Source organism: Onychostruthus taczanowskii, unplaced genomic scaffold, assembly GCF_017590055.1.
Source record: "Onychostruthus taczanowskii isolate IOZ18803 unplaced genomic scaffold, ASM1759005v1 scaffold56, whole genome shotgun sequence".
NCBI classification, from domain to species: domain Eukaryota; kingdom Metazoa; phylum Chordata; class Aves; order Passeriformes; family Passeridae; genus Onychostruthus; species Onychostruthus taczanowskii.
In genome coordinates, this window is record NW_024503235.1 from 1072718 (window position 1) to 1087632 (window position 14915).

A 14915-nucleotide genomic window follows, 5' to 3' on the forward strand; every position below is an offset into this window, starting at 1 on the left:
CGGCCGGGCCATGGCGGCGGCGGCCGCGCTGTGCCTGGGCCGGGCCCCGCGGCCGCCGCGGCCGCTCGTGGTGATCCTGGGAGCCACCGGCACCGGGAAATCGGCGCTGGCGCTGCAGCTCGGGCTGCGCCTCGGCGGGGAGATCGTCAGCGCCGAGGTTTGAGCTGTACCGGGAGAGGTCCGGCCTGTACCGGGAGGGGTTTGAGCTGTACCGGGGGAGATCCGGCCTGTACCGGGAGGGGCTTGAGCTGTACCGGGGGGGGTCCGGCCTCTACCGGGGGGAGGTCCGGCCTGGACCGGGAGAGGTTTGAGCTGTACCGGGGGGAGGTCCGGCCTGGACCGGGAGAGGTTTGAGCTGTACCGGGGGGAGGTCCGGCCTGGACCGGGAGAGGTTTGAGCTGTACCGGGGGGAGGTCCGGCCTGGACCGGGAGAGGTTTGAGCTGTACCGGGGGGAGGTCCGGCCTGGACCGGGAGAGGTTTGAGCTGTACCGGGGGGAGGTCCGGCCTGGACCGGGAGAGGTTTGAGCTGTACCGGGGGGAGGTCCGGCCTGGACCGGGAGAGGTTTGAGCTGTACCGGGGGGAGGTCCGGCCTGGACCGGGAGAGGTTTGAGCTGTACCGGGGGGAGGTCCGGCCTGTACCGGGAGGGGTTTGAGCTGTACCGGGGGAGATCCGGCCTGTACCGGAGCTTTCTGGGCTGCACCGCGGAAAGTCCGAGCTGGGTCTGGAGGAGCAGCAGGGCCCGGTCGGGGCCTGGAGAAGCTCAGCCCCGGAGGGTCCAGGCAGGTTCCCTCCGGTTCCCTCCGGTTCTCCCGGGCCCCGTGTCCGGGTGCGTGTAGGGGAGGGCCCACGGGATGGATCCTGCCCGTTGAATGCGCTCCCGGTGTCCCTGCCCTGTTCTCGGTGCCCCTGTCCTGTTCCCAGTGCCCCTGTCCCAGCCCTGGAACCGTCCTGCTGTCCCTGTGCCAGCTCCAGTGTCCCTGTCGTGTCCCCGGTGTCCCTGTGCCCATATCCCTGCCCTGTTCCCAGTGTCCCTGTCCCCTGTATCCCTGCCCTGTTCCCAGTGTCCCTGTCCCTGTATTCCTGTCCCATTCCCAGTGCCCCTGTCCCTGTATCCCTGTCCTGTCCCCGCTGCCCCTGTCCCTGTATTCCTGCCCTGTTCCCAGTGTCCCTGTCCCCTGTATCCCTGTCCTGTCCCCACTGCCCCTGTCCCTGTATCCCTGCCCTGTTCCCAGTGTCCCTGTCCTTGTATTCCTGTCCCATTTCCAGTGCCCCTGTCCTGGCTCTAGAACTCATCCTGCTGCCCCTGTGCCAGCTCCAGTGTCCCTCTCCTGGTGTCCCTGTCCTGTCCCTGGTGTCCTATTCCCAGTGCCCATCCCACTGGGCAGTTTTTTGGTTTTACTGACAGTGCCTCTGTGTCTCCTCCCTGCTCTGTGGGCTCTGAACACAACCAGAACTGCAGAATTTGTTCCAAGTTTTTGTTTAAGCCCCCCGTCCCCAATAAATTCACCTTTCAGAATGAAACCAGAGCGAAGGTGTTTTAATTTTAACCCACAAGAAGTTACACAGAGGTGTAAAGGGTTGAATAAGGGGAGGCAGCAGCTGGAGTAACTTGGTAGTGAGCAACACACAGGGTGGTATCCTCTGGCATCAGCAAAGGGACACCAGGAGATTTGGGGAAGAGTGTTAAAAATTATACTTTCTCCTTGCCAGTGAGTGTCCATGGTCTCATTTCTCACTGCAAGCAGCAGTGTGGAATATATCAGTTGTGTGGTTGGGATAAGTCAACAGCAAGGAGCCAAAACTCTTTTTCTTGTCTTAATTTTGTTCAGCTACAAGAACTTTGTTACTGGATGGGCATTTCAGCCACCACAAGAATAACAATTTTGCTGTTGTTTAGCAAAATGTTTTCCTTACTGATCCATACTTTCACTGTTCACTTCCTATAGTGCCTGAACTTTCCATCAAGTTTAATGTTAAATGTGTTTATTATTCTATGTGAAAAGGTGTTTTCTGCCAGCAACACCCTTTGTGCTGCTCAGAGATCAACTCCCACTGTCCTGTGCCCACCTCCCTGTTTCCTGGTCACCATTTGTGTCCCACTGAGCTAAATTTAAAACCTCACTCTCCTGAATTTGGGGCAAGCAATCAGAAAGTAATTTCATGCAATATTTCCCTTAAACTCTTGGGGAAAAAACGAGGCCTGAGCTGAACTGAAATCCTGAGAGGGCAAAACGTGAAGGCAGGAGCTTTGCCCATCTTTAATACTGGGGAAGTGGCTGCTGGCTTGGACCATGCTGTGACCACCAGGCTGCTGCAGCATCCCGAGCTCTGCAGGCGCCTTTGGAGCCTCCTGGCACGCCGTGAATCCTTGCTGGTGGATGTTTAGGAGCTGAATCCCTGCTGGTGGATGTTTCGGAGCTGAATCCCTGCTGGTGGATGTTTAGGAGCTGAATCCCTGCTGGTGGATGTTTAGGAGCTGAATCCCTGCTGGTGGATGTTTCGGAGCCTGCGTTCTGTGCCCTGCTCCTTTCAGTCCCCACCATGGGAATGCAGCCAGCGCGGGGAGGACCCTGCTGCAGGCGCCCCAAGGCATCCAGGCTCCAGTGGCTCTTGTCCTGCTTTCCTTTTAATCTCATTCCAGCGTGACTGTGCAGCCAGGGCCCAGCAGCTCGGCTGCTTTATCCCGTAATGCAGCGTGCTGCCGCGGCGGGGGAGCCCCTGGCACGGCCCCCACCACGCTCCACCGGCCCCCGGTGCCCCCCAGCCGGGGCTCCTTTCTCTCTCTCTCTGCCTTTGTTCCCCGTGGCGTGTCCCCCTGCCACGCGGGGCTGGCTCTGCTGTCCTCGTGGGAGACTCGCCGGGGTTTGGAAATCCCATTGCTCGTTGGGGATTGACAGCTGCCAGCGAGCGTGTCGCCCTCAGCCCCCTGTGTGCATTCATTGCTGGGCTCTGAGCAGCGCTGACAAATGCTGGCAGTGTTTTGGGCAGCTGCTGGAGCAGGAAGGGGCTGGGGAGCCCCGAGCCCACCTGTTCCCACACACAGGCACCCCTCTATCCATCTCCAGGGTGTTTTTCGTCATGGCTCTGAGTCGCCGTGCTCAAATTACAGACTTAGCTGCTGCCTGCTTGCAGCTCAGCAGCTCTGGTTAATCTGCTGGCCTCTTAATCTTTCTTTTTGTCCTTTCTGTTGCTGTTTGTCATCCCAGTGAGTTTGGTTGAGGAGTAAATAATTCCTTGGAGAGCCAGGCAGGGTAAAACCAGTCCTGTTTCTTCATTCCTGGCAGTGAACATGCAGGGATCCCTGTGCCAGCTTGATGAGGGCCCCATCCACTCTTGATCCCACTGTCCATTCTGGATTTCTCCCTTAGGAGTGGTGATGCAGTTGCTGTAGCACACATTTGCCAGTCAGTGTGTGGAGTCTGGACATCTCCAGACTTTTTGCAGGATCAGGGTGGGGAGTCAGTCGTGCTGTCCTTGCACCCTCTCTTGGTTTGGGTCCTCCATGCCCTTCTGCAGCATGGCCCCTGTGAAATCCTGATGTTTTCCTGGCTGTGGACGGCCTGGATGTGTTTGGGGTCTGTCATGTCACCTCCTACACTCCTTGCGCTCAGGCTGAGCATGGTGCTTTCCCCCCAGTGGTGACAGAGTTTGGAATGACGCACAGAACTAATGGCAGAACAAAGATTTGGGAGAACCTCCCCTTCCAGGCCTGCAGATCCTGAAAATCATGGGGGTTTGTGTGTCCTGCCTCAGTTTCCCCACCTTTTCCAAAGGGTGACCTCCCAGCCCAGCGCGGGGGCTCGGCGCAGCGGTGGGAGGACGCCGTCAAGGCTAAGCATCTTTAGTGCTGCCTTGTGCTCCGTGTCTCGGAGCCCGGCTGCTCCAGGCTGCTGCTAATCTGTTTTGGGGCCTTAGAAAGCAACAAAGGCTTATCTGAGCCGCTGGCTGAAAATAGAAATGAGTGTCAGGAGGACGTCTCCGTGCGAGGCCCTGCCGACAGCCAGCTGGTGGAAACCTTCTCGGGGCTTACTGCCTGTGTGTAAAAGGCTGCCTTTGTTTCCTCCCAGCCCACACACTGACACCGCATTCCTCCCCTTGTTGCCAGCTATTCCAGAGGCTCTCGGTGTTTAATCTGCAGGAGAAGCCGGGGATAGCAGCCTGAGCTGTGTGTCCTGGATGTGCCCGTGCAGGGCACTGGGAGCTGCTGGTTGACTCCGAGCCCTCTGCGCTCGCTGTGATTCCAGGCAGGCAGTGGGAATTGGAGGAGCTGGAGGGTTGGAGATGGGGAGAGCAGGCACAGAGCCAAAGCTCACTGAATTCAAAGCTTTTCTGTGCCGGCTGGAGCCCGTGTTGAATGGAGCTGCCAGCCCAGGGATCAATAAGCTGCCCGCAGCCACGGGGCACGTTGGCAGAGCTGCCTGTGGGCCCGTCCTGCCTGCTCACCATCCCCTGGGGCAGCTGCCTTTCTGCAGGCTTTGGTTGCCCTCCCTCTCCTCCTCTCTTCCTGCCCCCCGGGTGAGCCTTTTGGGATGGGAACAGGAGCCAGCCCTGGCTCTCCCAGGGCTGGAGTTAAGCAAGGTGGGAGCAGAGCTGGTTCAGCCGCCCCGGCAGCTCCAGCAGCTCGCATGACTGCTCCAGGCAGGGCTCGGGCTTCCCTGCTCCACTAACCTCACATCATCCCTCTGTGCCCGGTGCCCGTGGGTCACCTCTGTGTCACCTTGTCCTGTCTGGGACCAGGGGAGCAGTGGGTGGAGGTGGTGCTGCAGCAGGAGGCTTGGCAGGGGATTAAGGGGAAATTTATTTCTTGTAGACTGGCTGGGGTGGTTTCTGGGGGGGGATGGAGGAGGAAATGAGTACAGCCATTTCCAGTCCTTTTCCCCATCATCCTGGTTTATCCCGTGCTGGGAGATTTCTCTTAAGCAGGAAGGCTCTGAGAGCTAAACACATCCTTCCAAAGCACCTCCTTTGCCACCATCCTGCTCAATCCTGGGCACAGCACAGAGCTGGGCTGGACAGAGAGGCTTTATGTGCCCCACTGTGAGCTGCCAGCTCCCCGTGCTGAGGAGGGTTGTGTTTGCATGGGAAGCAGGGTGAGGAGCTGTCCTCACTTCTCCTGCCTGGAATCTGCTCTGTGTTGCAGGAAGCAATGATCCTTGCTCCCACAAGGATCTGTGCTGTGCTGGAAACGTTGGGGAACAGCACACCTGAGCTTTGAGCTGCAGCAGCAGATGAGGGGGTGGCAGCTTGGAGGCCCTAATTTTGGAGCTCTGTGCTGGGCTGGTGACAGTGCCAAGGCTCTGGCTGCACTGTCCAAGAGCTCAATCAGCCCTCCCACCCCTAATTACATGGTTGTATCAAAGCAGGAAAGCAGTCACGAGCCGTTGGACTCCACGGTTCATCTCCCGTGGGCAGGAACAAACAGCAGAGAGAGGCAGCTTGGCCCTGGCAGGACCAGGTGTTGGCAGGATTCCTGCTGCCCTGCCTGAACGTGGCACGTGCCCCTGCTGTGCCCCTGCCTGTGCCCTGCCTGTGCTGCCTGCCCCAGGGAGAAGTGACAGGGACACAGGGGGAAGTGGTCAGTGCAGGTCTCACAGAGGTGAAGGACAGGCTCTTCTCTTCCCCAGGTGTACAAGGGCTTGGACATCATCACCAACAAGGTTTCCCTGCAGGAGCAGCGTCTCTGCAGACACCACATGATCAGCTTTGTGGATCCCCTTGTCTCCAACTACACCGTGGTGGATTTCAGGGACAAAGCCGTGCCTCTGATATCCTGTCATGCTGCAGCCTGCCTGGCTGAGCAGGAATGGGCTTCCCCCCTCCATGGCCAGAGGGATCCATGTTTGGGCTCTCCACGTCCCAGCTGACTCTTTTTCCAGAGGATTCTGCTGGTGAGAGGGGCTTGGGGCTTCTTTTACCCAGCTAACCCTCAGGACAGCCCAGGGAAGATCTGTGCTGAGTGTTGCCCTCCCTGGCAGTCCTGGGGTGTCCCTGAGTTTTGGTGGTGGCTGGCAGAGGTCACAGAGAGTAATGAGAGATCAGGGACACCTCTAACCCTGTCCTGCAGCCTTACTGGTTCCCTGGGGCTGGGAGAGTGGGCTCTGAGCCCCAGACTGCTGCTCCCACAGCCTTCTCCCCCTGTTCTGCATCTCTGCTTACACTCCTTGACTCTGGCACATTGAAGATATCTTTGCCCGGGACAAGATCCCCATTGTTGTGGGAGGAACCAACTACTACATCGAGTCCCTGCTCTGGAAGGTCCTTATCAACACCAAGGTACTGTGGGGGGCTGTGAATCCCTTTGGAAAAGGATGAATCCCATGGTTAGAGCAGACTTCCTGCAATTTGGCACGGTGCTGTCCCTGCTAGTGAGGGGCAAAGAGAACCTAAAGCCCCTTCTTCACCCCATGGCTCTAGGGGATCATGTTTGCTCACACAGGGTTTGGTTCAGGGCTGTGCTGTGCCCCACAGGAGAAGCCCAGCAGTGCCCCCAGGCCTGACAGTGACAGGAAAGTGGAGCTGGAGCAGCTGGACAGCGCTGAGCTCCATCGGCGCCTGAGCCAGGTGGACCCGGAGATGGCGGCCAAGCTGCACCCCCACGACAAGCGCAAGGTGGCCAGGTGAGCTTGGAGGTGCCAGGGCCCAGCAGCCCTTCCCAAGGGAATTGTGTGACTGGGAGCACGGCAGGATGAGCATTCCCACCCCAGGTGGATGCTCTTGAGTTCTTAGAGCTGGGGACTCTTTGGGATCTGAGCCCTTTGGCCACACAGCCCCAGCCTAAGCTGCCTTTGGGGTGCTGGGCTGTGCTCTGGGGCTGCTCCCCTCCGTGCCCCAGCAGCAGCAGGGTTTGTCTGGAGCTATTTAAAGAGCAAGCTGCCCTGCTGGCTGAGTAACATAGCTGAGCTCTGTGGGAACAGCGCGGCAGCAAGACCAGGCTTGCTGCTCTGTCCCAGCCGAGCCCTGGCCCCGGGGAGCAGAACACCGCCCACCCCATTCGCACGGTGCAGGGGGATGGAGGGTGGGGCACCAGCACAGCTCCTCCAGCTCCCTCCCTCCCTGCCTGGGCTGGGTAAAGCTCCACAGCAGCATCTCAGCGCTGGTCCCTTCCCTGCAGCCCTGCCTGGCTGGAAAGGGCAGGGCTGGAGCCAGATCCCTGTCCCCTGCAGGACTTGTCCCGCTGCCAGGCAGGAGTGGGTGGCTGTGCTCTGGGCTCCTTGGGTGCCAGCACTGCACCCCCAGGAGCTGGGTGTGTGTGGATGCCGGGCACGGGACGGGGCTGGAACCTGCCCTCCCCCCACATGAGAGGGTTGGATCTCGGAGTGTCTGCGGTTCCCTTTGCTGGAGCCCCCGGGGCTGCTGGGGGAATGGCAATGCTCATTCTCACCCAGCCTCTGAGCTCTGTGTGTCTCTGCTTCCAGGAGCCTCCAAGTGTTTGAAGAGACAGGGATCCCCCACAGTGAAATCTTGCACCAGCAGCAGGAGGAGGAAGGTGGGGGGCCCTTAGGTGGGCCCCTGAAATACCCACATTCCTGCATCTTGTGGCTCCATGCAGACCAGGCAGGTGAGAGCGGGCTCCTGGCTGGCTGAGGAAGGGCTGACTCCCTGCTCCTGCCCCAGCCTCCTCCCTGGAGAAGGCAGCAATTCCTCTGGCATCAGTGGGTGTGACAGAGAACTCCCTGACCTGCCAGGCTCTGCCTTCCTCATGTGGAGCAGCAGCAGCCTGGCAGTGCTGGCTCCTGTCCTGGCAGGCTGTGCAGCCCCCCAGGACAGGGCTCCCCGTGGCTCAGCGTGTCCTGCTCTCCTCCTGCAGCTCTGGATGCACGGCTGGAGAAGCGGGTGGATGACATGGTGGCTGCGGGGCTGCTGGAGGAGCTGCGGGACTTCCACCGCCGCTACAACCAGGAGAAGGTGGCAGAGAACCGGTGGGTGAGCAGCCAAATCCTCTCTGCTCCTCCCTCTGGGGGTCTCCCACTGTGACCCCTGCCTTTGGTTCTCCAGGCAGGATTACCAGCATGGCATCTTCCAGTCCATTGGCTTCAAGGAATTCCACGAGTACCTCGTCAGTGAGGGGAGCTGCTCACCCGAGACCAGTGCCCTGCTGCTGGAGAAAGGTGGGAGCAGCACCCTGTGTGCCCCACAAAGCTCCAGGTGACACCACAAGATGTTCTAAACCGAGGTCACAGCCCCAGCTGCACTTTTCTCTCTGCATTTCCCACTTCTGCCAGCCCAGAGGGACAGGGATTTGTTTTCCAGTGATTGGAGAGCATCTCTGAGCACACTCAGAGCAGCCCCTCCCTCCTCTCAGGTTTCCTTGCAGGATGCACAGGGTACAGCTGATTTGGGATCTGGAGGAGGTCCACTTGGGTGTTGGGATCCCAGCTGGGGTGTGAATGCTGTGAAGAGCAGGGCTAGAAAAGAGAAATGAAGCAGAACTCAGCATGTCAGCAGCTCTGTGGTGACGAGGAATGTGGGGATCAGTCAGCAGGGATGCAGCCTTTGGTGGTGTGTTATTCTGGAATGTCTGGACTGATGTTGGAGGGGAGCTGCTCTCCACACAGGGAGGACCCAAAGTCCATCTGTGCCAAGGAGGGTTCATTGTGGAAGAAGAGACTGAAGAAACCACAGAAATGATAAAAGGCTTGAAAACAAGTCTGATGCAGAAGGAGCTTGTTGTGTCTGCTCAGGAGACGATTAGGAGGGATTTGATAAGCCTGGTACTAAATATTGAGCAGTTGTAGAGTGGTAAATCATCCTCTCTTGGAGGGATGAGCAGTCCTGGGCTCCATTTGTGCAGAGAACTGGGCATTTTGAGAGCAGTGCAGCACTTGAACAGGTTGTCCTACCTGCTAAAGCTTCAGGGTGGAGGGTTTGGGCTCTTTGCACCCTCTGTTTATTCAGGGACATTTGGGGTGCCTTGTCCAGCCTCTTCTCAGTGCAGGCACAGACCCCCAGACTGACAGTAAAAATAATTCCCATGGTGCCACCCAGCACAAACTCCTTTCTTGTGTGATTTCCCTTCCCTAGAGCTGACAGCCTCTTCTCACTGACCTCTGGGGTGTTTTTTTTCTCCTGTTTAATCCCTCTGCTCCAAAGGGATCCAGGCCCTCAAGCAGGTGACCAAGAGATACGCCCGGAGGCAGAACAAATGGGTCCGGAACCGCTTCCTGAAACGTGAGTCCTCTGCCCCCACCTCTCCTCATGCCCCACCCCAGCTCCACAGGGGACTCTGGTGCTTTGGGGCAGCCTGTGTTTGGGAGTCTGCTCCCAGCCAGACCCTCCAGGAGCCACCCAGTGTCCCCATCCACCCACGAGGCTCTGCCTCTCCCGGTTCCTTCCCGCTGGTTTGGGTTTCAGAGCAGATCTCCTTCCCCTCCTGAGAAGTGTCCTGCCCACAGCCTCTCATCCCAGGCACTCAAGAGCCAGCTCCTCCTCCTGTACCCCTGTACCCCATCCCCTCCCAGCCATCAGGAGGGATAAATCCCAACCAGAGGCTCAGCCCCGTGTCAGGCACTGTTAGATGATGATGATGATGGTCACAGCATCCCTGCAGCTTATCTTGCCAAATGCTCCTGGGGGGCTCAGGGAGGGGTCCCCACGCACCCACACATGCTCCTGGCAGGGAGCAAAGCCCATTTGACAGCTGCCCTCCAGATTAGGAGCAGGAGCCCCGTGGCTGCTGGAGCTCAGGCCGTGCTCTGTGCAGTGGCAGGGAGCCAGCAGGACTTCCCCATCCCAGCCCCAGCCTTGGAGCAGGGCCAGCAGCAGCAGCTGGGAGCCGGGCACTTGTTGAAAGGTGCTCAGTAGGGGCAAAACAACAATAAAATAAATAATAAAAAAGAAATAAAGAGAAGGCAGGGAGAAACTAGAGTCAAAAAAAAAGATGGACTTTGAAGGAGGCTCAGGAGTTTTGGCAGAGCCGTGTGCTGGGTGGCTCAGCTCACCTTTCTGGTGGCAGGTGTGCTTCAGATGGGCCTGTCAGGGGCTTGTTTGTGGGCACAGCAATAAAACCAGCAGCTGCTGGGGACTGGCACGTGGAGCCTTTGATGGCTTTGTCCAGGCAGGGACAGCCAGGTGCCTGTGGAGGGCAGGTGAGCTGTGGAGAGCAGCCAGGTCACCCAGGGAGCAGGTGCTCTGTGCTGGCAGCTCTTTCACCCTGTCCAGGCTGCAGCAAGTGCCCTGTGTCCTGGCATTGGGCCAGGGGAGACCAGAGGGGTGGCTGTGAACCTGTCCCTTGTCATTAATAAAGCATCTCCTGCCAGGAACCAGGAGCATCAGGCCCTGCACAATCAGTTCCAGCTCTGAGTGGGAATCTGCACGCTCAGATCCCTCATCCAGGCTCCATGCCTGCATCTCCTTGTGGGCATGGTGTGGTGGATTTGTGCCTGGATCCAGCTCTTTCATCTTCCCAGCTCCCTGTGCACCAGGGCTGGGCTGAGGTGCTTGTTGTTGTGATGGGCTGTTGGCACACTCAGATTCCAGAACACTCTCCCAAGGGCAGCCAGCTGTGAAGATGCTTCCCTGAGTCCTGAGGTGTTCCTGCTGCTTGCAGGAGGGAATTTTGGCTGTGGAGAGCCTGGTGCTGTTGGCTTCTGAATGCTGATAGGAAAAAGCAGATCCCTCTGCTCTCCCTGGGTTCTGGGAGGGGGTGCTGAGGGTTTCTGGTGCTGACCTGCCTGGTTGTGTTTCTGTAGGTCCTGGGCCCAACGTGCCCCCAGTTTATGGCTTGGAGGTGTCTGATCTCCAGCGGTGGGAGGAGGATGTGCTGAACCCTGCCCTGCAGATCGTGGAGAGCTTCATCCAGGTACTGGCCAGCTGGGCTTTGACTCTCTGACTTCTCTGTGGTCTCCAGGCCGCCTCACGTGGCACACAGTCTGTCCCTGGAGCAGGGCTGGCTGTTCACATGCCCAGCCTTGGCATTTCCTTGCAGCAGTAGATTTGTTGTCTCAGCTGAACGTTTTCCCCAATGCCCAATGCTGCATTGATAAAACTCCTCTGCCTACCTTGCCAGCTTGTGTGTGAGTCTGGCAAGCTCCCATCCCAAACTCTACGAAAGTGAACACAGGCAGAGCCCAGTCTGAGGCATTATTTGATCTGCAGGGCCGTGAGCCCCCGGCAGAGCCCCTGAGGATGGAGCAGGACGAGCAGGAGAACAAGCGGAGCCATCGCGTGTGCCAGCTCTGTGACAGACTCATCATCGGGGACAGGGAGTGGGCAGGTAGGGCCCACACAGGGCACAGGAGGGCACCTGGGAGGGCTGAGCTTCTGTGGGGTGATGGAGCAGCTCTCCTGTGGCCGGATGACCCCCAACTCATGAGGTTTTCCTGGCTTGTCAAAGGTTGTTTGCAGGAGCTGTGCCACAGGAGCCAGCTGTCAGGATTTCCCCCCTTCCCTGGGTTTCCCCCTTCCCAGCACCCTGAAAACACAGAGAGCATCACACCAGGGATCTGTATGTGGCATCAAGCTCAGAGCTGCTGTGTTTAGTCAGGGGTCCTGGTCCTTCACAGCAATGTGGATGCTTCCTCAAAAAGCACAGAGCTCTCCTCTAAAGTTCTGTTGTATAAATGAAAGTTTCTTAATGTTTCTAATAACTCAGTTTTGCTCTAATAATTCCTACTTGTGTGTGGGTTTTTTTTTTTTTTTTTTTTTTTCCTTTTAAAACTATTCCTAGCTGTAATAGTAATAGAAAGGGATTTTCTTTTACTTTAAAAGAGCTCAGCTGGAATCAGATTAAGTCAGTGAATTTATCTGTGCTGGGAGGCTCATGCTGAGAACCAGAAACAAAAAGTCATGGGGAAACTGGCTGCAGAAATGAAACTGGTAAATCTCCATGTGTTGCCCAAATACAGGATGTGCAGGGTCATGGTTTAACCCCAGCATCTGAGCCCCACACAGCCACTCCCACTCTCTGTCTCTGGGAGAGAGAATTGCAAGGGTAAAAGTGAGAAAAATTGTGGGTTGAGTTAAAGTTTAATAGAGAAAGCAAAGCAAAACTAAGAATTAATTCACTGCTTGCCATGGTTGGGCAGATGCTCAGCCATCCCCAGGAAAACTGGGCTCCATCACATCTAACATGACTTGGGGAAGACAAATGCCATCATTCCCTTGTCCCCCCCTTTCCTTCCCCCCAGGAAGGATGAGCTCTATGGCCTGGGCTGTCCCTGGGATAAGCTGGGGTCAGCTCTCCCAGCTGTGTCCTCTCCAACCCCCTGTGCACCCCCAGCCCCCTCTGTGTGGCTGTGAGGAGCAGAAAAGGCCTTGACTCGGTTCCAGAGCTCCCAGCAGTAACAAAACATCCCCGAGTTATCAGCCCTGCGCTCAGCACGAATCCAAACACAGCCCCAGAGCAGCTACTGTGAGGGAAATCAACTCTGCCCCAGCCAAAACAAGCAGATGAGACACAACCAAAGATAAATTTCCCAGGTTGTTGGGTTTCAAGGAGTTGCTTATTCCTGACTGAGGCAGGGAAGTGCTGAAAGCAAAGACTGGAGCTGCTCTTTGGGGGAGGCTCCTTGCAGTGAGATCAGTTAAGTGCAGTTGTTATTTTATCTAGTCTCAGCTGTCTCAGAGGTGCTTTGAAGGAGCTCTGTTTGTCCAGAACTCAAAACTCTCAGGTCCCTGTCATCCTTTAGGTCCAGAAAGTTCTGTGACTGAGTGGGAGCTCCTCGAGGCCCCCCCAAATCCCTCCATGTCCTTAGGGATGTCACCCCAGATACCAGTTGATGGTGGCAGTGCCTCCCTGAGCCAAGACCAGCTGTTATTCTCTGTGTCCAGCTGAACTGGGCTCAGATCCACAGATGGTGGGAGAAAAATGTTCCAAAGCCTGGCTGTTACTTGTGCTTGCAAAATGGAAAAAAAGGAAGGTGAAAACAGTGGTGGGAACTGGGTGGATCTGCACTCTGCTCTGTTTGCTTAGGTCAGGTGACAGAGAGTTTTGGGAACTGCTTCCCAGCACCCTGCTGGCTCTGGGGGATTTAAAAATTTTATCTGATTTTACAATTTATGTGGACTTCAAGAGCACTGCTGCCCAGACAGCAGCAGCAATTGGCACTTCCTGAGCTACTGTAGCTTTGGTGTTGCTTGTGACAAATTGCAGGAGGTGAGACTTTATCTCAGGGTGAGGGTGACCCTCCAGCATTGTGATAAAGCAGCAGCTTTGCATGTGATTTCATCCTTTGGCAGAAAAAGGAATGCCTGGAAAACACCTGAGGGCCTTGATTCAGCAGAGCACATACCCTCGTTTAATTAAGGCCCTGCTTGAAAAGTTTGTGCTTTAATTGCTGCTCTGATCTCTTGGAAAAGGCAAAACCACCCCACCAGGATGGTCAGACAAAGCCTCCCCTGAGATAAAACCGCTGATAAGGAGGTTTGGCTGTCCTTAAGGATGTGATTTCACCCAGAAATGCAGCTCCTGCTGCTCCAAGCTGAATCCCTGGGATTAGCCCTCTGTTCCCATCTGACTCCTGCTGCACAGCATTCATGGCTGGGCCCTGGAGTGATTCAGAAGTTTTAATTCTGCTCCAGGCTTTTCCCTGGCTGCCCTGTAGGATGCACAGGATCTTCCCAGTGCTGTGGTGCAGGGATCCAGCCCTACAAATGATCCTGGCAGCTCTCCACGGGGAGCAGGGAGTTGCACAAGCTCACCTGCAGCCTGCAAAGTGCCACCTCTTGGGAAACACACTCCCTCTTCCCTGGAGAGGCTGGCAGTGACAGCCTAGAATCTTCTGCTTACACAGAACCAGGATTTTTCCCTCTCTCAGTTCTTCCTGAGGAAATCTGGGAGCTTTGTCCTCTTCTGAGCCCTGATAATTTGGCCTAGAAGTGTCCAGAGGAGCAGCCAGGGCAGGGTTTGGGAGTTCACTTTTCTCTGGGAGTGAATTGTGCTGGGAAGGGAGGCTGCTCTGCCCTGCATGGGGGGGGTTGGCTGTTTCCTCCTCCAAATTCCACAGATTAAAGGCTCTGTTTGCCTCTTCCTCCAGCTCACACACGGTCCAAATCCCACCTGCACCACCTGAAGAAGAGGAGGAAGCTGGAGGAGTCCAACCATGCCAGAGGGACCGTGAGGGACAGTGGGGACACAGAGACCTCAGATGAGGATGGCAGCCTGCCTTTGCCTTAGGCCTGGAAGAGGGAGCAGCTGTGCATCCACCTGCGTGGAGAGGAAGCTCCTTAGTCCTGGGCAGCCTTGAAGCAAGGAGCTGAGTCATTTTTTTTTTTGGGGTGAGGCAGGTGTGTGACGGCAAAGGCCGTCGGATCCTCTTCATGTGGCCTCATCCCGCTGTGTTCCCATGCTCCCCCAGCCCTGCCTGGAACGGGCTGGGCCCCGGGGCAAGGCTGCTGGGAGCCTCCTCCCATGCAAAGTGTGAATTCCTGCCAGAGCTGCATCCTTGGGATGGCTGAGCTGCTGGGATGTGGTTGTGTGGATCTCAGAGACAGAAATACCCCGACTCCTCCAGCTTGGCCTGGGGTGCAGCTCTGGAGCTGAGCGAGCTCTGCCTGCCTTTATTGTGGAGAGGATTTTTATTTTTTTTGTTCTTTTACATGCAAATAAAGTTGCAGGATTATTGTGGGTTCCCCTCCCTGTTAACAAGCGCGGTTTCCTTGCTCTCTGATTCTACCTGGCCCCGGTTCCCTGCTCTGGGCACAGGGCAGGAGATCTGGTTCCTTCTCCCAGTCACCTTTTCCACCTTTTCCTGAGGGAGCTGAGCAGATGTTCCCAGCCTGGTGGGGGCAGGGAGCCCTGTGCACACAGCAGGTGCAGGAGGAGCTGGCACCTGTTAAACAGGAACTTGGAAATGATCTCATCGAGTTTGCAACAGATGAGCCTGTCCTAGTTAAGGCAGAATTCCCGGGGGTTTACACTGTGGTTTGGCACTGGGAACTGGCCCCGAATTTGAATCCAGGCTACTGAGCAGCAA

General features: G+C 56.8%; 1 protein-coding gene across 1 annotated transcript; it reads left to right on the forward strand.

Annotated features, from left to right (window-relative positions):
* The first annotated feature begins 6 nt into the window (after window positions 1-6).
* Window positions 7-14570, forward strand: TRIT1 (tRNA isopentenyltransferase 1). Its single transcript, XM_041417401.1, has 12 exons — window positions 7-156; window positions 3502-3508; window positions 5625-5768; window positions 6178-6276; window positions 6472-6620; window positions 7419-7561; window positions 7811-7922; window positions 7999-8111; window positions 9094-9171; window positions 10692-10801; window positions 11098-11215; window positions 13977-14570. The coding sequence occupies exons 1-12, from the start codon at window positions 11-13 to the stop codon at window positions 14114-14116; spliced, it is 1359 nt and encodes a 452-aa protein (XP_041273335.1). The 5' UTR covers window positions 7-10; the 3' UTR covers window positions 14117-14570.
* Window positions 14571-14915: the final 345 nt, after the last annotated feature.

What these genes read in the sequence shown, in the direction of transcription:
- TRIT1 (XM_041417401.1), top strand. Translation starts at nt 11, where the DNA reads ATGGCGGCGGCGGCCGCGCTGTGCCTGGGCCGGGCCCCGCGGCCGCCG. An exon ending in CCGGAACCGCTTCCTGAAAC is followed by an intron (nt 9,172 to 10,691) that starts GTGAGTCCTCTG and finishes GTGTTTCTGTAG; the next exon opens with GTCCTGGGCCCAACGTGCCC. An exon ending in TCGTGGAGAGCTTCATCCAG is followed by an intron (nt 10,802 to 11,097) that starts GTACTGGCCAGC and finishes TTTGATCTGCAG; the next exon opens with GGCCGTGAGCCCCCGGCAGA.